The sequence below is a fragment of the Canis lupus genome, chromosome 7 (assembly GCF_011100685.1).
Source record: "Canis lupus familiaris isolate Mischka breed German Shepherd chromosome 7, alternate assembly UU_Cfam_GSD_1.0, whole genome shotgun sequence".
NCBI lineage: Eukaryota > Metazoa > Chordata > Mammalia > Carnivora > Canidae > Canis > Canis lupus.
This window is the reverse complement of record NC_049228.1, coordinates 23,322,976-23,346,268: the sequence shown is the minus strand read 5'-3', so window position 1 is coordinate 23,346,268 and position 23,293 is coordinate 23,322,976. Positions and strand designations below refer to the sequence as shown.

General features: G+C 34.5%; 1 protein-coding gene across 7 annotated transcripts in view; it reads right to left on the bottom strand.

Annotated features, from left to right (window-relative positions):
• Positions 1-23,293, bottom strand: part of COP1 (COP1 E3 ubiquitin ligase) — a 243,488-nt gene that overhangs the window by 114,565 nt on the left and 105,630 nt on the right. For all 7 annotated transcript variants that reach the window (XM_038542423.1, XM_038542424.1, XM_038542425.1 and 4 more), the window contains one exon: positions 21,453-21,588. In XM_038542423.1, coding sequence (XP_038398351.1) covers positions 21,453-21,588 — 136 coding nt within the window. The remainder of the gene's footprint in view (positions 1-21,452; positions 21,589-23,293) is intronic.

Sequence of the window (23,293 nt, the reverse complement as noted above, 5' to 3'; positions counted from 1 at the left end):
AAAAATAACCACTCCCACTTTAATAAGAACAAAAGGACTATACAAAGGCAAAATAAGCAATACTAAAAACAATAATTATACATACATTATAGATAGATAGTAATAATAATTCATTCTGTGCAACAAGTTAAACATAGGCAGATAAAAGAGTAAGGTAACCCCACAGTGTTTATAATTACTGGGAAAGATTATAATACATTATAAGCAGATGCCAAATGATAGGGATGGAAGACACTACAAAAATTCAAGACTCAGTAATTACTGAAGCCTACTGGAAGAAAGTGGATGATGCATGAATATGCTCAGTCATCGAATATCCGGCATGCCTGTTATCTGCCAATTGCTGACCTAACTGATGCAAAACAGGATGTTAAAAAACAAAACAAAACATGACATTTGAGAAATTTACAGAAATATGAATTAGGCATGCATTAACAATGACCAGGGCTATTGCAACAGCTTCTTTACCAAATCTGTTACCCCTGACTTTCCTCTTTTCTAATTCACGAAGGGCTGATAAAAAGGTAAATTTTCAAAAACACAGCTCTGTTCACATAATTCTGCTCATTTACCAGGATGTAGAATCCATACTCCCAACTATACTGAAGATCCACCACAACCTGGCCTGAATCTTTTCTTAAAACTTTTTCTAAAAAAAATATGGATATAGGCAATGGTTCAAAAAGTACACAGAGAAAAGCACGTCTTCCTCCCAATCTTGCCAATGAAGCACCCAACTGCCCTCCCTGGAGGCAACCAATAATATCAGCTTATATATCTAACTATCATTACCCTGTGCATAAACAAGCATCTATGTATTCATATTCTTTTATTTAATACATGGGATGAAATCATACATATTGATTTATATCTTGTCCCCCAAAGTATCCTGACAATCATTTCATGTTAGTACATATTAAGGCTACCTCATTTTTTCCCACTGGTTGTACAGAATTCAAACATATGGATATATCATAAATTAATCAGTTTACTACTGAGGAACATTTACTTTCTAGTCTTTCACTGTTAAATGATGCACTAAAATATCCTTCTACATGTGTTCTTCTTTCACATATATAAAAGCATCATTAAGTAAACCTAGTGCTAGGTCAACAATCGCACACATTTTAATAATTTAATTTTAAATTGAATATCACTATATTCAAGGGAGGCCTAACACTGCCTATCTTCATGGCAAATTTCCCTTGTACACATTCTCTTCTATTTGGGTAAAGGTACACAATTTCTTCATTCTTCTCAGATTTCCCACATCTCCTTCATTATATCACTCTCAGCAAATTATTCTGCACTCCAGTTTAGCAAAAATATAAAAAGAAGAAAATTTCAAAAAGCTCACACCACCACACCATCCATCATCCAGAATGTGTATTCTGATATACTCTGCTACTTCCCTTGTCACTGAGGAAGAATCAAAGCTCCTCTACCTGACCAATGCATCTACTTGTAAACTACACCTCATTTTTTAGAGGCCTAATTCAGGATTGCTTCATTTATCTTTCTCTCTCCTCTATCATTAATTTTTCCATTCTCCTAGATCTTTCCTGCAAGCCTTTTAATATGTTTTCTTCAAGTAAAATATATAACAAAGTTATCTCTTAAAATCCTTATTTCATTTTAGCTACCACCCTATTTCTTTCCTAATAGTAAACTGTTGCAAAAAAAGTTGTAAATACTCACTGACTCAAATTCTTCTACTCCCATTCTCTTTAACCCAATGGAACCAAGATTTCATCTTCAACATTGGAAATGTTCTAAGGTCAACAGTGACCATAAAGTTGGGTGTCAACTCTGAATTCTTATCTTACTTTAATATCAGCAATAGCTGATTCAGAGGACAGCTCCCTCCTCAACAGATAGGATTCTTCTCATTCCTCATTAGCAGCTCCATCACAGTATATAGACTGTTCATTCCTTTTCCTGCCTCCACCACTACATTCAAGTACTCTCGAGTACAAGTATCCTCATGCTTCATCTTTTTATCTATGTGCACTTCTTCAGGAATCTCGTTTAGTCTCATGACTTTAAACCTGTACACTGATGATGATCAAATGTTGATCTCAATGCCAGACCTCTCTCTACACTATTAGTTCATACATACTTGACAGCTCCAATTTTAATCTAACAGGTAACCTAATCTGTCCTAAACTGGGTTTCTGTATTCCCCACCAAGCATCTTCTTCATTTTAAAAACTAACCTCAACCCCTTTTGTCAATTAATTAACAATTAATTAAAGGAGATGGGGTTAGTTATTAATAAATTAAGAGCAACTCTTTCTGTTCAACCTTCAAAATATAAGAGAATCTGGGGCAGCCCGGCTGGATCAGTGGCTTAAGCGCCGCCTTCAACCCAGGGCCTGATCCTGGAGTCCCGAGATCAAGTCCCACATCGGGCTCCCTGCATGGAGCCTGCTTCTCCCTCTGCCTATGTCTCTGCCTCTCTGTGTCTCTCATGAAAAATAAATAAAATCTTAAAGAAAAAAAAAAAAGGTAAGAGAATCTAAGCATTTCTCAGTAGTCACTGCCACCATTCTCATCCAAGCTACCATGATCTCATGTCTATATTATAATAGGCTCCATTCTGCTTTCACATTTGACCCTTATAGTCCATTTTTAAATAAGTCAAATCATCATTATTTTGGTTCAAAATCTTTTAATGGCTTCCTACTCAACCTCATGAAAAAGGCAAAGTGATTACAAAATGTATGGGATTTGCCCCCGCCCCCCATCCCATGCCCACTCTTTCTCCCCCTTCCTCCAGTTCCACTGGCCTGATGGCAAACCTAGGAAATTAGAAACCTATTCCTACTTCAGAGGGCCAATGCATCTAATAGTCCCCAAACCTGCAATTGCTCTTCGCCTAAACATGTATGACATATTCCCTCACTTCCTTCAGGTATTGACTCAAATGATAGCTTCTCACTAAGGTTATTTGTCTAATCTGTTTCGAACTGTACCTCTCCACTCTCTAACTGCTGCCTCCCTGTATTATCTTCCTCTGCTTTACTTTTTTTTTGTTAAAGATTTTATTTAGTTATTCATGAGAGACACAAACATGGGGGTGGCGGGGGCGGGGGGCAGAGACACAGGCAGAGGGAGAAGCAGGCTGCATGCAAGGAGCCCGACATGGGACTAGATCCTCCGTCTCCAGGATCAGGCAGGCCCTGGACTGAAGGTGGCGCTAACCTGCTGCACCACTGGGGCTGCCCTGCTTTACTTTTTCTAGAAGATTTTTAAAATGTCTATCCTGTAATTTCTTCTAGTAATTATCAACTTCCATTTTTTTCCAGATAATCATTCCATCTGGAATATATTTTATTTTAAGATTTTTATTTATTCATTCATGAGACACACAGATGAGAGAGAGAGAGAGAGAGAGGCACAGGCACAGGCAGAGGGAGAAGCAGGCTCCATGCAGGGAGCCCGATGTGGGACTTGATCCCAGGTCTCCAGAAGACGCCCTGGGCTGAAGGCAGGGGCCAAACCGCTGAGCCACCAGGGCTGCCCTGGAATATATTTTAAAGTATTACAGAGAAGATATAAATTTCTATTTTTCCAGGTCATTATCTAGTTGCCCCATTTATTGAATAATTTTTTCTCACTTATTAAAAATGCAGTTTATAGAATATAAGCTTCCTATAAGATTTTGAAATGACTGTAGATATTATCCATTCTTTACTTCTACCAAAGTTTTAATTACTGAATAATCATAACATGCTATGACATCTTTTAGGAATGAGTGGTCTTTCATTAATCTTTTTCTTCAGAATTTGCCTACATATTTTGCAACTTTAGTTTAGCACCATCTTATTTCCAAAAACAAACAAAATGTATCCTGCTGGTATTCTCCTTCAATCATGTCAAATTTATACTTTAATTAAGGAAAAGTGAATTCTTGTGATGCTAAGTCTTTCCCTCTAGGCTTACATTAGGTCTTTATTCAAATTTTGTTTCTTCAGTATTTTAAAATTCTTTTAGGTCATCTTTCTAGTTAGATTTATTTTCTGTTTTACAACTTTCTTTATTTTTCCCATTTTAATTATTCTGAGTTGTTGGTCTCTTACATCTTCTAGAAAATAATCTCTTTCATCCAAGATTCCAAGTTTATTTGCAATAAATATGAGCAAAGTACTTTAATTTTTTTTCTACCAGTGTACCTATAATTATTTCCTCAATTTCATTTTTTATTCCATGACCTTGAGTTTCTCCTAGTTGTACTTGAATTGGTTAACTAACAATTTGCATCTTTTGTTTTAAGAAGCTCACAAATTTAAAAAAAAAAAAAAAGGGCTCACAAATTGAGTAATTCTGTTTTTAATAATTCATTCTTTTTCACATTTATACCTTATTAATTTTCTTCTATTTTACTTAGGTTTATTATATTCTTTGCCAAACTTACTAGGTTGGGTGCTTAAGTTATTTTCATACCTTTCTCATCATGCAACTATTTAAAACAAGGAATTTTATTTTGAGCACTTTTAAGCTGTGCCTTATACCTTCTGATATGTAACTTTCTCCAAAGGGGCTTCATTTCCACTTTGATCCTAGAGTTGACAAAACAGCTTTAAAATATCCATGTTTTAACAGGTTTTTCCTGTTTTCTAATTTTTGTCATAAATGTCTGCTCTTACTGTATTGTGATCAGATGCTTTTTTAATCTTCTATACTTTGAGAGGTTACATATGATTTAGATTCTGTACATTTTCTGATATTCAATGGACACTTTCAAAGAGGTCATATTCTTTATACATGTTTCTCTATGTGTTCTAAGCTGCTAGTTCTATTATTTAGGACTGCTATAATCACTATTATTTTTGGTTCACGTAATCTATCACGGACATAGCTAACCTTGTTTAAAGAGATCTCATACAACTAATGTATTTATTTTGTCTCAGAGTTAGCAGAGGGATTTTCCAATCTATAAAGATAATTATAACTACTTAAACTTCATCATGGACTGAGTCCTGATCATTAGGAGGTTTGTGTGTCTCAGAGAGATGGAGACAAAGATACAGACTGAGGTTCAATGATTTCTAGCGTGAATTAAACCTTATTTTCAACATTCACAGATCCAAGACTTAGGAACTTCATATTGTGATCTAATGTGAAGATATTTCTCTTTTTATGGGAAGTTTATTCTATTTACATCTATCAATTGCATATGGTGGCTTTTATAGTTATTTTGTGATACATACTGTTTTAAATATTTTTAATTAAATTTTTTGACCACCCGATTTCTTCCTGCTTTCTGTGTGTTATTCTCATAAATGGGAATTGTATTTCTCTCCAGTGTCCACTTTTATGACTTTATAAACTACTATAGAAAGAAAAAAATAATTCAATGTATCTATCAAGTCTCTACTCTGAGCAATGGACAGTTATTTTTGCCCTCTCTCTTCCAGTCCTATCAATTATAAGGATTGTCTTAGAATTTATTTTATACTTCCAAAGATATTTATACCTCTCATCCTTTTGCAAGTGAAAAACCTACAAATAATTATCTAAGCACAGAAATGAATTCCATGGGATGCCTGGGTGGCTCAGTCGTTAAATGTCTGCCTTTGGCTCAGGTCATCATGATGCCAGAGTCTTGAGATCAAGCCCAGAGTCAGGCTCCCTGGTCAATGGGGAGTCTGCTTCTCCCTCTCCTCCCTCTGCTCCTCCTCCAGATTGTGCTCAGATACACTCTCTCTCGAATAAATAAAATCTGTAAAAATAAAATAATAATAAAAAGAAATGAACTCCATTATACATTAAAGGCAAACGGGTGGCTCAGTGGTTTAGCGCCGCCTTTGGCCCAGGGCGTGGTCCTGGAGACCCGGGACCCACCTCGGGCTCCCCACATGGAGTCTGCTTCTCCCTCTGCCTGTGTCTCTGCCTCTATCTCTCTCTCTCCTCTTCGTGTTTCTCGTGAATAAATAAAATCATTAAAAAATTAAAAAATTAAAAAATAAAGACAAACTAGTGTAATATTTATAATATCCACCAAATGTTCACAAATTATTCATCATAAGTAGGTTCAAGCATCTAACTATTCATTATGTTGTCTAATGAAATCAATCTAAGAACTTCCATATTAAGATATATATATTATTTTAAATTATTTTTATTCTATTTCTCCTTTATTTTAGAGTTAGGGCATTATAATTTCTTATGTGTATAGGAAAAATTATAATATCTATTAACTTTACTTCAGGAGTGTCAATGTATCAATAAACTTTATGGATATTGAAATCTGAATTTCATATAATTTATGCATCACAAAATTGTTTTACTTTCTATACTTCAAAAACAAAAAAAGCTATTCATAGCTTGTAGGCTATACAAAATTAAGCAATGGCTCAGAACTGACTTGCAGGTCCTTTAAGTAGGCTCCACGCCAAGTGCAGAGTCCAATGCAGAGCTTAAACTCACAACCCTGAGATCAAGACCTGACCTGAGATCAGAGGTGGATGCTTAACCGACTGAGCCATCCAGGTGCCCCATCACAGGTCTTAATTTACTGACCCCTGTCTTTAAAAAGATTTTATTTTTCCAACTCCACTGGCTATCACTGAATAACAAGAACAAATACACTATCTGACAAACTATATTCTGGAACACTTTTGTAAATATCAAATTAAAAATGCACCTTGAAGACCGTTAGTATCAGCATACTGATTGTCACATTTTTCTCATTTAAGTATATAGCAAGTTATAACTTATACTTACTTATATTAATTTACTTGTACTCTTTGTTCTAAAACAGCTATTCTATGCACAATATAACTATATCCTATGATAGTTTTTATGATAGTTTTTATAGTTTTATTTATCCTATGATAGTTTTCAGTTCTGACAAACTGAAAGTAACTTCTGAAGTAAAAAACTAATAAAGAGATTGAATAAAAACATCTACTACAGAAAAATACAAGAGTTGAAGAACAGGGGCACCTGGGTAATTCAGTGGTTGAGAGTCCACCTTTGGCTCAGCTCCTGATCCAGGGTCTTGGGGTCAAGTCCTGCATTGGGTCACCATTGGGAGCCTGCTTCTCCCTCTCCCTATGTCTCTGCCTTTCTCTGTGTATCTCTCATGAATAAATAAATAAAATCTTTAAAAAAAAAAGAGTTGAAAAACAAAATATATTTTATTCACAACACTAGGATGACTTTTTTTGTCCTCTCCAGAATGACTTTCTATTTAGTAAAAGTGAGGAAATCCACATGCAAGTAGAAGTTCTAATTCTTTACCTCTAGGGTGTTTTTATTTTTTAAGATTTTATTTATTTCACAAAAAGAGAAAGCACAAGCTGGGGGAGCAGCGGAGGGAGAGGGAGAAGCAGGCTCCCCACGGAGCAGGGAATCCAATGCAAGGCTCTATTCCAGGACTCTAGGATCATGATCTGAGCCTGAGGCAGACAGACACTCAACCAAATAAACCACCCAGGCACCCCATGCTTTTGAAATTAAAGAAGAAAATACATCTAAGTTTTCAGTTCAGTATCATCTAGTAGTATTTACAAAACACCCAATAAGATTACAATGTTAAATAATTAATGTCACTGTTGCCATGCTTCATCAGAAAACAACAGAACTGTGATATAAAGAAACTTCTTCCATGCTGCAGAGGACTAATCTGGAATGAAAATGTATAGTCTAAAAGAAATTTCATCATGAATATATCTAAGTGTGTCCCCAAAATATCAGATAGATTTAACAAATCAAAAATCTATCTCCTATTTTCCACAGGAACAAGTAGACAAAACCAGTGAGGAAAAATATGTGAGAAAATGTGATTTTTACTAAAAAAATCCATTCAAACCATCATAGTAGAACATAAACAAAGAGTTCTTATTCTAAAAATGTTTATGGAAATGCAAAGGACTTAGCTTTGCCAACACAACTTTAAAAAAGAATAGTAAGGTTGGAGGACTTCTACTACCTAATTTCAAGGCTTAATATAAATATACAATAATAGGGACACCTGGGTGGCTCAGTGGTTGAGCAGATGCCTTCAGCTCGGGGTGTGATCCCAGAGTCCTGGGATCAATCCTACATCAGGCTCCCCATAGGGAGCCTGCTTCTCCCTCTGCCTATCTCTCTGCTGCTGCTCGCTCACTCTCTCTCTCTCTCTCTCTCTCGCTCTCTCATGAATAAATAAAATCTAAAAAAAAAAAAAAAGAGTACAATAATAATGAGAGGGTGGTACTGGCCTAATAACAGACATGCAAGTCACTGCAACAGAAAAGAGAACTCAGAAGAAAATTCATAGTAATTCTACTACTTGGTATTTACCCAAAGCAAACAAAAACACTAATTTGAAAAGATACACACATTATTTATAATAACCAAGATATGGAAGCAACTTAATTAACTATCAATTGACGATTAAAGAAGATGCTGTGTGTACATGCCCCCTCCCCCACAAATGGGGTATTTCCCAACCATAAAAAAGGGTAAGAGCTTGCCATTTGAATCAACATGGATCGTCCTATATGGAATTATGTTATATTAAGTAAATTTAACAGAGAAAAATACCATATGATTTCACTTCTATGTAAAATCTAGAAAATAACACAAATGAATAAAGAAACAAAAAGCTAAAACAGATTCATAAAATACAGAGACCAAAAACACATTCTTGCTAGAGGGGAGGAGGTGGGGGGATGGGCAAAATGGAAGACGGGGAGACACAGGCCTCCAGTTCTGGAATAGGAAAAATGGCATGGCATAGGGAATATAATCAATAGTATTACAATAGTGCTCTGTGGAGATGAATGGTACCTATACTTGTGATGAGCATGGCATAGTGTATAGACTTGTTGAATCATTCCGTTATATACCTGAAACTAACTTGTATGTCAACTACAATTTAAAAAAAGATTCATACATATATGCTCATTTTAAACAAAGATGGCAATGGGAAAAATTCATCTTTTAAACAAATGCTGCTTGGAACAAGTATATAACCTCAGCCTTTACCTCATAATCTAAACAAAAGTTAACTTGAAATAGATTATAGACTTAAATGTATAAGCTAAAACCATTAAACCTATAGAAGAAAACAGAGAAGAAAAATTTTCACCATTTAGAGCAGGCAAACATTTCTATACGAAAGAGCTTACTTAAATCATTAAAAAAAATTAATGAATTAGAATTAAAATTAAATACTTATGTCATTTGAAAGACACTATTAATAAAAAGGGCAAGCCACAGACTGGGAGAAAATACTATCAATACATAAATCTGACAAAGAACTTGTACCTAGAATACATAAAAATTCTCATTATTCAGTAATAGTAAAACCCGATTTTTTTAATAATGGGCAAAAGATTTGAATAGATGCTTCACAGAAAATACACAAATGGCCAACATCCACATTAAACTCCATTAAGCACTGTGACGCCTGGGTGTCCCAGTGGTTGAGCATCTGCCTTTGGCTCATGTCATGATCCTGGGGTCCTGGGATCGAGTGCTGCATCAGGCTCACTGCAGGGAGCCTGCTTCAACCTCTGCCTATGTCTCTGCCTCTCTTTCTGTATCTCTCATGAATAAATAAATAAAAGCTTTGTAAAAATAAATAAATAAGATATTTTAAAGAACCATTAGTTAAAAAAAAAAAAAAGAACCATTAGTTATGAGGAAATGCAAAGTAAAACAGAAAGAAAATATTACTACAAACCAGTAATGAAAAGACTAACAATATCAGTTATTCAGGATTTGGGACAATTGTAACTCTCTTACATTGCTGGAATGTTAAAATAACCTAATCACTTTAAAAACAGTTTAGCAGTTTCTTGAAGTGTCAAGCACAAACTAATCATAGAACCCAGCAATTTCAATCCCAGGTATTTACCCAAGAGAAATAAATATGAAATATGAATATCCAAATTGACTTCTGTGTGAGTATTCATGATAGCTTTCTTCACAATAATCAAAAACTGGAAACAATTCAAACGTCCATCAACTCAAGAATGGGTAAGTAAATTGTAGAATATAATTGTGTAACTGATAGTTAACTATATCTATTCATGGATAAATTTTAAAAACATGCTGAGCTAAAGAAGCTAGATATAAAAGAATACTTAATATATGGCTCTTTTAAAAGATTCCAAAATGACTAAACTATTCTAAGGATAATGGCAAACAGATTAGGGGCCTGGACAGAAGTCTGGAGGAAGAGATGGAATTAACTGAAAAGTGGCAGGATTTAAAATTTTGAAAATGTTCTATATTTCTATTGTGGGTTTATACAATTGCTAAACTTAAAACTTTATACTTTTATTGTACATATACGCTATATAATTTGTGATTCTACATTTAAACTTAAATTTGTAAATAATATAACCTCAAATTAACCTCTCTCAATCACAGATCAAAAAACAGTTTTATAACTTTAATGCTATCAGCAAAACTACCTACTAACGTGGGTAAGGGAAAAGGGAAAAGAGAAAGAACAGAAACACGATTTTAAAAATCATTGGTGGTAGAAATGCATCTCGTTTGGGATGTCTGCACAGCTCCATGGTTGAGCTCTGCTTTTGGCTCAGGGCCTAATCCTGAAGTTCAGGGATGGAGTTCCACATCGGGCCCCCGAGGGGAGCGGAGCCCGCTTCTCTCTCTGCCTATGTCTCTGTCTCTCTATGTGTCTCTTCTGAATAAATGAATAAAATCTTAAAAAAAAAAGGGAAAGAAAAGCATCTTTATTTCAAGATTAATATGACATAGCTAAATCCCCTAATCATACTATAAGCTTTTGTCATATTTCAAGGCATTTTTCAGCTCTATACAATAAATAATTTTTTAAAAAACACAAATAAGAAACTTTCTGCTGAATGAACCAGAATTTGTTATTAGGTAAGGACTACAAATCTGTAGCTATCATTTAACCAGTGATGAAGTGCTTACCATAAGACAGGCTGGTGAAATGTTATTTGTATTAAGAAGTGGCTAAGCATATAAAATAGTTAGCCAATCATCACAAGAAGCTCAGAAAATGTGACACAAGCCATTTTCTTGACTAAGATACACTGATATCCAGAAACATGACACAACATTAATCAAGTGTAGCAGTACATCCTTAGAGCCTAAACAAATCTACTAGGTCAAGAGTCAACAAATCTGTTCTGTAACAGTGCCAAAGGAACCATGCAGTTCTCTCAAAACTACTCAACTCTGCTGTTGTAATATAAAATCAGCCACAAACAATACGTTGAGGAATAAGCAGGACTGTTTTCCAATAAAAATTTATGGACACAAAAATTTGAATTTCACATAATATTCATATGTCAATATTATATAAGTCATGTAACTATACATCACTTGTTATTCTTCCTTTGATTTTTTTTTTTGACAAATTAAAAAGATAAAAACCATGCTTGGGGTCATTCATGGGTCACTCAAAATTAAGTGATGGGCCAAATCTGACCCAATGAGCCAGAGTTTGCTGATTCCTGTACTAGGCAAAAGGCCATTATTTTTGTCATTTATAATGTTTCCTTTTATATTAATAAACCCATTGCAAAGTTTGAAATTTACAAGTACCAAAGAATTTCAAAATAATTATAAAGAAATGGATATTTTTCACATTGCATTTACACCAATGGTGATAAATACATTTAAAATTACTTCTAAAGAATAATAAATACAATAGCATTTTTGCAACATACCGGTCTATTGCTGTAAGACATAGTAATTGCTAATAAATATTAGTTAAGTGAATTCTGGAACCAACTTTTGGTCCCCTATGAGTATAATCTATCAAATGTAATACATTCTTTACTACCTTTATAAGAATATACTGAGCACAGCAATGTGACTAGTCCTGCAAACTTTAGTTACCATATTAGATTACATCTCCATGATCTCAGGGTCTATTAAGCTATATCCAAAATGCTTTACTTTTTAGGTCCAATCTGCAGCTTCATCATTTCTTCCCCTTTGTCAAGCTAGTAGCTAGGACTTCTTCAACCTACCTACTGCAATCTTTTATACTGTGAAAAGACACAAATCAGATAAAACTAAGATTATAGGAACTGTATATAAATCACTAGGCCCAAAGTAATTAAAGAAAATGGCCACTTACTAATATTTGAGCTTTAGCCATTAATGTAATGGCATATATTTTGTTCTAAAGCTCTTTTATTTTTCATTTAAGCCTTGATTATTGACTGTGTTTCAGTTAGACAAGATTGCCAGCTTACAATCTGTACAGACGAAGCATTGGCAAAATATGAAATTCTGCTGTCAAGAGTGGCTAGAGAAATTAACTCAAAGGGGGGAAAATAGAGATGATATATACAGACAATAGCTCTTACATCCTATTTTACCCAAAATAGTTTTAAATGTCTGCAAATGTCTGATGGAGGCAACACACAGGGAAGTTACCACACCTGGGGCAAATGATGGTACTTTGTCAAGTGTTTATATTACAGAACACTCTTTACCAGATTAAGTTCTATATATAATATCACAGTTATTTCTAAGTGGCAGTAAAGTGAAGTACTACTAAACTCATACCAGTGATAGAATAGACAGAAATTGCCTTTTATCTGAAGGAAAACCATGTCACCCCAAAATAGGCCTCTTTGATGTAAAAATTATTTTGAGCTGAAGGCAATTAAGCAGCAGCAAATGCGGGAAAAGCACTCTCTACCCTCCTCCTTTTACTACCTAAAAGCAGGATATAAGCCCAGAGATGGCATGAAAGAAATCTGAAGGAGGAAAAAAAAAAAAAAAAAAAACCCTTACTCCATTAGAGTTTCCTCCAGTATATTTACCTTTGCATAGTTTGCTACTCTTGGAAATCTAAAACTGCTTTCTTTATCCTTTCATTTCTCTACAGTTTTTTTTTTCTTTTTCTTTTTTCATTTTATTTGAGAGGGAGAAAAAAGCAGGGGCAGGGGCAGAGGGAGAGGGAGAAGCAGACTCCCTACTGAGCAGGGAGCCCAACATGATGCTCAATCCCAGACCTGGGATCATGACCTGAGCTGAAGGGAAGCACTGAACCAACTAAGCCTGCCAGGCACCCCTTCTCTACAGATTTACTCTTCTTTGTTAAAGATCTGACATAAGCCAGAGTTCTGAGACAGTTCTTTGAGTTACACATTTTCCTAGGCTTCTCTCATGTATTTAAGAAATGTAGATATTAATGAACTTTTGATTTGATCGTGTTAATCTCTCTGTTATAGGGTCCGAATCAAAAACATGAGATTGAACTCTTTAATATGTAAAGTCTTGTTTTCTCATGCTGAAAATTAACCTGTAAAACTGACTTCTTAAAAGGAAACCTGCTTTTACTCTGCTAGAGAACCATCTCACTTTGCCATAGAGGTAAACCACTGGGCTGCCAGTAAGTAGGGCACAGACTTGGAGGGATTAAGAGGGATGTTTGAACCTTTTAAAATTGGGGAAATATGTCCTTTAGTTTAATGTCTTTCTTACACTATTGACTTACATAAGATTATGTAACAGAGGAAAAATCCTTTTCAAGAGCTCTATCTCAATTTTCACTACAGAATTCTTTAACCAAAAATGACTAAAACAACTTTGAGAGAAATCAAGATACTTTATTTGTTCTAGGTACTTAAGCTAGAGTTTCCCTATCACTGTGCAAAGGATAAAGCAAATAAGCTAAATATGGAGTTGATCCCTCTGTCCTGAGGATAGCTGGGTATAAGCTGGTTCTCCAACCCAACCCCACCCTACTATACCAAAGAAGAGAAGAAAAAATATCTTGGTATATTGCAACCTGTTCACAGCATAGTGCAACAGGTTATTAACTAGAAAACTCTATAAAATAAATGGGTTTTACCATATTTTCTTTAATTCATAAATTATAAAAATATAGGCTTTTACTAAAGAATTAAAAATTATAAATATTTCCTATTACTAATATATCTCTTCTTTTTAAAGCTCTTAACCTAAGACAGTATTCTTGTTTCTGTCTCTTGGATACCAAAAAGTTCTATTCTAATTCTTCTACTTTATTTGAAGGGAGTCATTAGATTAACAAAAATTAAGTAATTTTATCATAAAATGCAAATATTCGGACAGCCCGGGTGGCTCAGTGGCTTAGCACTGCCTTCAGCCCAGTGCATGATCCTGTAGACCCAGGATCGAATCCCACGTCAGGCTTTCTGCATGGAGCCTGCTTCTCCCTCTGCCTGTAACTCTGCCTGTCTCTCATCAATAAATAAATAAAATCTTAAAAAAAACTAAAAATAAAAAGCAAATATTCTAATTCTAAACCTTTGTTACAGGCATGTACTTTATGTTCCGATCAGTGACAAAATTTCAAATGCTAACCCAGTTAACACTATTAGGGAAGAAGTGTACGAAGAATTGAGTTCACAGTTATCACTCTGCACTACTGACAAGCCTCAGCCTAAGCAAGGGCAAAAGAAAATAGAAAAATGAGCGAATGACAACAAGAAATTTTAGGGTAGAGGCTATAAGGGAAGGGAAGGATGTAGCAGCTTCTAATATGTAAGCTTAGACTGTTTGTATCTCACTTTTAACCTGTGTCTTGAATTGTTATATAAGTAGGAAACTCATCGGCACTTGCTGACAACCCTAGACTTCTCTGTTGACAGACTTTCCTTTTATTCTTTTGGATGTCTCAAAAGTATAAAGTTTCAACAGGTCCTAAAGGGACTAATAATGGAACGGAACTCAAAAGCCACAATGTCTCAGTTCAAATCTTAATTCTATCATTCACTAGCATTGTGTTAAACTTGGACAAATTAGATGATTTCTCTCTACGACAATTCCTCCTCTGTACAATGGGACTGATCAAAATGCCTTATTCCATAGGTTTAATATAAAGATTAAATGAGTTAGTGAAATACAATGTCATGTAAGGTACTTACAAAGATATCTTTAAAAAAAAGTAATCACATAATCAAACACTACGTTACCAGTGTAGTAACTGATCTAGTAGCAGCAGTGAATGCCACAATACATAACCATTTTCTATTTATAAATTTACTAATCCCTGCTGCAATTCTATTTAAAAATTTGAGACAGTATAAGCAAAAATGTTAATATAACCTCTAAACTATAAATGAATGTGTAACAAATTTTTTTAAAGAATTTATTTATTCATGAAAGAGAGAGAGAGCTAGGCAGAGACACAGGCAGAGGGAGAAGAAGGCTCCATGCAGGGAGCCTGACGTGGGACTTGGGTCTCCAGAATCAGGCCCCGGGCTGAGGGCGATGCTAACCTGTTGAGCCACGGGGGGGTTGCCCAAATGTGTAACAATTTTAACCATAACAATCTAGGTTTGTAAATTTCAAACCAAGAATTCAATAAACAGCTACTGCTAAGTACACAGTAAGTTCAAACAATACAGCTTCAAACCATTCCTCTGTGATGGCCACTAGATATTTAAGAAAATTTGCAAAACATGACATTATTGTTATTTTTAAGACGAGTTTCTTAAAAAAAAAAAAAAAAAAGAGTTTCTATCCTTTGCGTCACTTGCTGTTGTTAACCGAGGACCATCTAGTATTCATGAGAATGAACTTCCCAATAAACCATTAACTTCCATACCTTGTCTACTAATAGTTGAGATACTGTCAAAGTAAACAAATGCTGCCACCTTGTGGAATTATAAGTATGGTATTAAATAACTCAATATGATCTGTTAAGCAAAGGAAGAAAAACTTTACAACAAAGTTTGTCTCTCAGTGAGATTCTCACAACAGTAAATGACCACACTAGAGGTATTTCAGGCAATTTTACTGTAAGAATAATTTCTTCTAAAATGTAATAAAAATAATGCAACATTAAATAATGCAAATTTACCATTATATGCCATCTCTAATATATCTTTCTTTATCTCTTTTCCCAAAAGAAATTCTTCATCAAAATTTCCTATTTTGAAAGGAATTAAAAGCCTTTAAAGTGAGTTTACCATCAATGATGTGTGTGAATATGAGAAAGGAGAGAAAGGGAAAAATATCACCAGGGCTGTGAAACTTTCAGTCTCTTTGGATACTATTTTCCTTGTTGCTACCTTCTAATCTTCACCTATCCTGTCTTACAAACCTTCAAAATTGAAATTTTTTTTCAGGAATCTCTGGGTGGCTCAGCGGTTTAGCGCCTGCCTTCAGCCCAGGGAGTGATCCTGGAATCCCGGGATTGAGTCCCGCATCAGGGTCCCTGCATGGAGCCTGCTTCTCCCTCTGCCTCTGTGTGTGTGTGTGTGTGTGTGTGTGTGTGTGTATGTGTGTGTGTGTGTGTGTGTCATGAATAAATAAATAAATAAAATCTTTAAAAAAATTTTTTTCAGAAATGTTAATTCAATGTTAATTAAAAATTGATGTTAGCATGCAAGATGAAACTAAAGGTACCTTTAAATTTTTAATTAAAATATTTTAATAAAACTAATCTCACTTTCTTTAAAAAAAGACTTATTTATTCTGAAGAGAGAGAGTGCAAGCAAACATGGTGTTGAGGGGAGGGGCAGGAGAAGAGGAAAATAGAGTCCAACCAGCCTCCATGTAGAGTGTGGGAGGCTGATATTCAAGCAACTGCACCACCCAGGCATTCCTAATCTCACTTTCATTAGGTGATATTCCCAAACTGAAATCGCACTTAAATCTTCAGCAAACTTCTGCTTCAGAATACACAATGCTCTGACATGTCTTGTATGATCAAGATTTAATACTCCTAAAACCAATATTACACTGTAAGTTAACTAATGAGAATTTAAATTAAAATATGGGAAAAAGGATTTAGTAGCATTTAAAAAACAGCCCAAAATTATATTAAAATCAAGCTAAAATGGCTTTCAAAATGATTTTTTTTTCAAAAATGATTTTTAAAAAAATCTTTTTTGAATCCTAGAGATGTATAACCAATTCTACATTTTCTTTCTTTTTTTTTTTTTTTTTTCCAATTCTACATTTTCTAACTAGGAATGCTGCTTTTGTAATATAAAGTTAAGATGGAAATTTTCACTTTGTTTTTGGATTTTTCTTCATTTTGTAATGGAAAAGAAAATATAATACAGGACAAATTTACAATGCTAAGGGACATCAATCTATATTACAATATAAAGTAATCTGCATTATATTTTAGTTGAGTAGAGCCAAATAATTATAGATAAACGTATGTATCAGGTCATTATTATAAACTTCCAACATTATTTTTGCCATTTCAAATTGAAGCCTCATTTCCGGAATTTTTAAAAACATACATTATACATTCTTACACTAGTTAAGAATTTAAGGGGCACTTGTGTGGCTCAGTCGGTTAAGCACCCAACTCTTGGTTTCAGCTCAGGTCATGATCTCAGAGTTGTGGGACTGAAACCCGCACAAGGCTCCTCAACGGGTATGGAGGCTACCTGGGATTCTGTCTCTCCTTTTGCCCCTCACTACCCCAGTCCACTTATGCATAGGCACAACCCCTCTCCCTCTCAAAAGAAAGAAAAGAAAAGAAAGAAAGGGAAGGGAGGGAAGGGAGGGGAGGGAGGGGAGGGAGGGGAGGGAGGGGAGGGAGGGAGGGAGGGAGGGAGGGAGGGAGGGAGGGAGGGAGGGAGGAAGGAAGGAAGGAAGGAAGGAAGGAAGGAAGGAAGGAAGGAAGGAAGGAAACTTAGCAGTGTTACACTGTTACTCCAATCTAAATGTTTCAAAAACTTTCTTACACTGCTTCTATAAAGGCACTGAAATAATACTGAGAGCTTTCCTAAATCCAAGCATCATACCTGGCCTGTTCATGGTTATAATCTTAGCCTAGCTCACATTAAGGAGTCATCTAATTTTTGTTATATGAATTCATCACTCATTTAATTAATTAAATAAGCCCCACAATCTACTCCATTTTCAAATTTTAACCACGCCAGTACTTGATAAAGAAAACTCACATTGCCAATACATAGAAAAGAAATTAATATATGATTGTCGTCTTACTACTGAGCTAACCAGCTAGAATACCATAAAAGGTTTACTGCAAGTTTCTCTAGCTATCATCTTAAATTCCAAGAACAATATTCTTACATGTTAATAAAAATCTTAGTCATGCAAATCTAAAACCATACATAGTAATGTATTGGACAAGTTAAAAACTGCCAAATTCCTGATCTGCATCAAAATATCTTTTTAAGGTTTCTTAATTCTATCTAGGAGATTTTAAAATAGACAAGCAATTTGATGATACCAAGGAATTACTGGTAATTGTGTTACATGTGATACAGCCCTGTGGTTTTAAAATATTCATATTTACATTCTTAAGGATATAAGGATGAAATAACATAGCATCAGCGATTTGTTTCAAATAGTTAAGCAAAGAAAAAATAAAAAGTATAAATAAAGCAAGTGTAACAAAATCTGGATCACTGCTGAATCTGGAAGATGGCGATATGACGGATTATTATTCCATTCTATTTTTATGTGCATTAGAAATTTTCACTACAAATTTTTAAAGAATGGTCATCATCATGATGAACATATAGTAACAAAAAGATAACTAGAAAATCCCAATATTTGAAAACTATTAAGATATATCTCAATAATCAATGAGAGAAAAAAATCAAGTTTGAAACGTAAGTGCTTCTTGAACTGAATGAAAATTAAAATATTTCATCTCTTCAATGCCATAACAATGAACAATCATAAAGTTATGAAAACAGCTCCACTTACAGCAGCATCAAAAAATATTTAGGAATTAACCACGGAAGTGAAAGATTTATACAATGAAAACTATAAAAAATTTCTTAAAAAAATTAAAGACAGAAATAAAGACACATCCCATGTGCCTGGATCAGAAGACTGAATACTGTTAAGATGTCAACATTACCCAAAGCAATCTAGAGATTCAGTGCAATCCCTGTCAAATCCCAATGACATTTTCTGCAGAAATAGAAAAAAAAAAATCTTGAAAAAGAAAAGACTTAGAGGAGTCACACTTCCTGATTTCAAAATTTACTACAAAGCTATGCTAAGTGTGTCTGGCACCTGGGTGGTTCAGTCAGCTAAGACTCTGACTCTTAATTGCAGCTCAGGTCATGATCTCAGGGTCATAAAATCGAGCCCATGTATGGCTCTGTGATGGGTGTGGAGTCTGCTTAACATTCTCTCTCTCCGTTTCCCTCTGCCCCTCACTCCACACTCTCAGTGTCTCTGAGACAAACGAAAACAAACAGAAAACTATGTGGTACTGATATAAAAACAAACTTGCAGGCAAATGGAACAGATGAGAGAACCCAAAAATACACCATTATGTATGTGGTCAAATGATCTTTGACAAGAGTGGCAATACCATTAAGTAGAGAAAGGACTTTTTCAAGAAATGATGCTGGGAAAACTGCATATCAACCTGCGTAAATATAAAGTTGGACCCTTACCTAAAACCATACACAAAAATTAACTCAAAATGAATCAAAAAGTTAAATCTAAAACACAAAACTATAAAACTTTTTTTGTGACTTGGGATTTGACAATGATTTCTGAGATAGGACATCACAAATACAGGCAATAGAAGAAAAATAGACAAATTAAACTTCACTAAAATTATAAAATTTTGTGCAATGACAGTAGTAACAAAGTAAAAAGGCAACCCACAAAATGAGAGAAAATACGTACAAATCTGATAAGGGATTAATACCCATAATATAGAGAGAACTACTGAAATGCAACAATAGCAAAGTTCAAAACTAGGCAAAGACTTCAATAGAAATTTCTCTAAGGAAGATAAACAAATGGCCAATAAACACAAGAAACAATGTTCAACAACACTATTCATTAGGGAAATGCAAAACAAATCTAAGAACTACCACCTCACACCTGTTATAGCATGGGGACTATCGAAAACACAGAAAATAACAAGTGATGGCAAGTATGTGGGGAAACTGGAAGCCTTGTGCACTGCTGATGGGACAGTAAAATGGCATAGCCACTGTGGAAAACAGTATGGCAGTTCCTCAAAAAATTAAAAACAGAATTACCATATAATCCAGCAATGCCATTTCTGGGTATGTACCTAAAAGAACTGAAAACAAGGTCTTGAGGAGGTATCCATACACCCATGTTCATAGCAGTATTATTCACAACAGGTAAAAAACACAGAAGCAACCTACGTGTCCATCAACAGACAAATAAATAAGCAAAATGTGGCATATACATACATATAATGGAGTGTTATGAAGCCTTAAAAAGTAAGAAAATTCTGACATATGTTACAATATGGACAAACACTGACAACATTATACCAAGTGAGATTAGCCAGTCACAAGAAAACAAATAAGGTGTGATTCCACTTAAATGAGATACTTAGAGTAGTCAAAATAATAGAGAAATAAAGTAGAAGGTTGTTGCCAGGATTCAGGGAAGATGGGAATAAAGAGTTACACTGTTTAATGGGTATGCATTTTCAGTTTTACAAGATGTCAAGTATTAAAGAGATGGATACTGGTGACCTTTCCATAATATTAAGAAGGTATATATTTAATTCCACTGAACAGCACACTGGTTAAGATAGTATATTTTATAAGTATCTTATCACAATAAAAATAAAATTTGGAAAAAAAATAGAAGATAACACACCAAAAATTCATGGGATGCAGCTACTGCAGTGAATAGAGAAAAATTTAAAGCACAAATTATATTAGAGAAGCAAACTTTCAACTGAACATTTTAGTTTCTACCTTAAGAAACTAGAAAAGAACAAATTAAAGCTAGGGAAAGCAGAAGAAAAAGAAATAATAAAATTAAGAGCAGAAATCAATGAAACAAAAATACAGACTATAAAAAACTAAGAACTGGCTACTTGAGAAGAGAAATAATATTGATAAACTTCTAAACCAGACTATTAAGGAAAAAAAATAAAGGAAACAAGTTTCCAATAACAGAGATGAGAAAGAGATCTTAGATAATCTAAAGACATAAAAGGATAATAAAGAATATTGCAAACATGTGAATGTGCATAAATCCAACAACCTAGGTGAAATGGACAAATTCTTTTAAAAACACAAACTAAAAATCATGTTTAATCAAGAAAAATATCAATAACCTGATTAGTCCTATTTTTTTAAATTATTTTATATTTGGAACTCTTTCCTCAAACAAAATTCAAGGCCAAGATGGCTTCACTGGAGAAGTCTACAAAATATATAAGGGAGAAAGAATACCAATTCTTCACAAACTTTTTTTAGAAAACTGAAGACAGGGGAGCCCTTATGAGAAGAACATATCCTGTCACCAAAACCAAAGACATTTGTAATAATACAAGCTGACCCTATGAGGTGAATACTATTAATCATTCCATTTTAAAGACGAAGACATTGAGGACTAAAGAAATTCCAAAACTTGCCCAAGACCACAGAAAAAAAATTGGGAGGCAACTTAACTTCAGACACAGGCTCTTAACTAGAACAATGAAACTGCGTGTCAAATTAAATTCTAGATACTCTTGCAAAAGTAAATAGTAAAAAATGCTGCCCAACACTTACCTAGAGACTATGCTGGAACCATTATAGAGATCACTAGCATATGACAATGTAGCCAAAGGTCGTACTGAATTATACCGAGTAAACTTGGACAAGCATTCCTGAAATTCATCCAACTGGCTTGCAGTTCGACTATCATCTATATGAAAAAAAAACAAAACAAAACAAAACAAAAAAACAAAATAAAATAAATTAGCTGAACTGCAATGTAAGTCAAGGAGCAGTATACACAGATTTAAAATTATATTCTAAATACAAACAATTCTTAAGCATTTAGAGAACACTAGCATGGATAAACTGGAATGCTGATCTTTTAGCTTTTTTTTTTTTTTTTTTTTTTTTTGATCTTTTAGCTTTAACAAAAATTTCGTAGTGGTTCACTGAAGACACGGTCTCTTTCACCATCAATAAAAACATAACATAAATATTTCTTTTTTTTTTAATTTTTATTTATTTATGATAGTCACACACAGAGAGAGAGGCAGAGACATAGGCAGAGGGAGAAGCAGGCTCCATGCACCGGGAGCCCGATGTGGGATTCGATCCCGGGTCTGCCAGGATCGTGCCCTGGGCCAAAGGCAGGCACTAAACCGCTGCACCACCCAGGGATCCCAACATAAATATTTCTTAAGCAACAATTTATTGGGGGGAAAAATGTGGCTCTGATCAAAAGGATTTTAATCTTTTATTAAAACGAAATTAAAAAATAAAAGAACAAACGAAAACAAAAACAAAATCCCGGGCAGCCTGGGTGGCTCAGCAGTTTAGCGCCACCACCTTCAGGCCAGCGCATGATCCTGGAGACTCAGGATCGAGTCCCATGTTGGGCTCCCTGCATGGAGCCTGCTTCTCCCTCTGCCTGTGTTTCATGAATAAATAAATAAAATCTTGGGATCCCTGGGTGGCGCAGCGGTTTGGTGCCTGCCTTTGGCCCAGGGCGCGATCCTGAAGAACCGGGATCGAATCCCCCGTCGGGCTCCCAGTGCATGGAGCCTGCTTCTCCCTCTGCCTGTGTCTCTGCCTCTCTCTCTCTCTTTTTGACTATCATAAATAAATAAAAATTAAAAAATAAAATAAATAAAATCTTAAAAAAAAATCCCTTATCGATGTTGAAAGTTAGGATGGACAGAGGAGTATATACACTAGGACAGTCTATTCATTATTGTGAAGGAACATGTTTATAGGGTTACATCTACATGACCATGTTTATTTACCTTCAAAATACAATTTATAATAACATAATTTAGGTTAAGAAAGTAATTGCTTAAGTAAAAAGAAAGTGAATTACTTGTTCATATTATACTTTGAAATTTTCAAATCCAATTATGAAAAGGAAGTAGAAAACTGTAATATATCAATTATTCTAAAAAATAAAATACTTCTACTCAAATGTCTTGGTGGTATATGGAAAACATTAATTCCATCCACTAGAACACAGTATAAATGCTTTAAGTAAAGTACACTTCAGTAAATTAATCATAATTAACCTATGTGGAATTTAAATCACAAAATCATCTCACGAAAGACTGAGAATAAATACAGCTATCTATTGTCCAATCTAGGAATAAGACTACATAGAAAGTCTGAATAAAATCATTGTTTTTAAAAAGTACTTCAAGTTTGGACTTGTACTTTCCTTTCTAAAGAAAGAAAAGTAAAACCTAATTACTTTAGTCAGCTTCCTAACTGAAATTTGAAATAAGATAGTTACAACAATGTTTTAATACTTTCTTCTTTACTCCTAGCTCATACACATACAAATACATACAACTTTCTCAATGTAAACTTTCATGATACCCTCTCCCCCTTTTTAAAAGATTTATTTACTTATTTGAGAGAGAGAG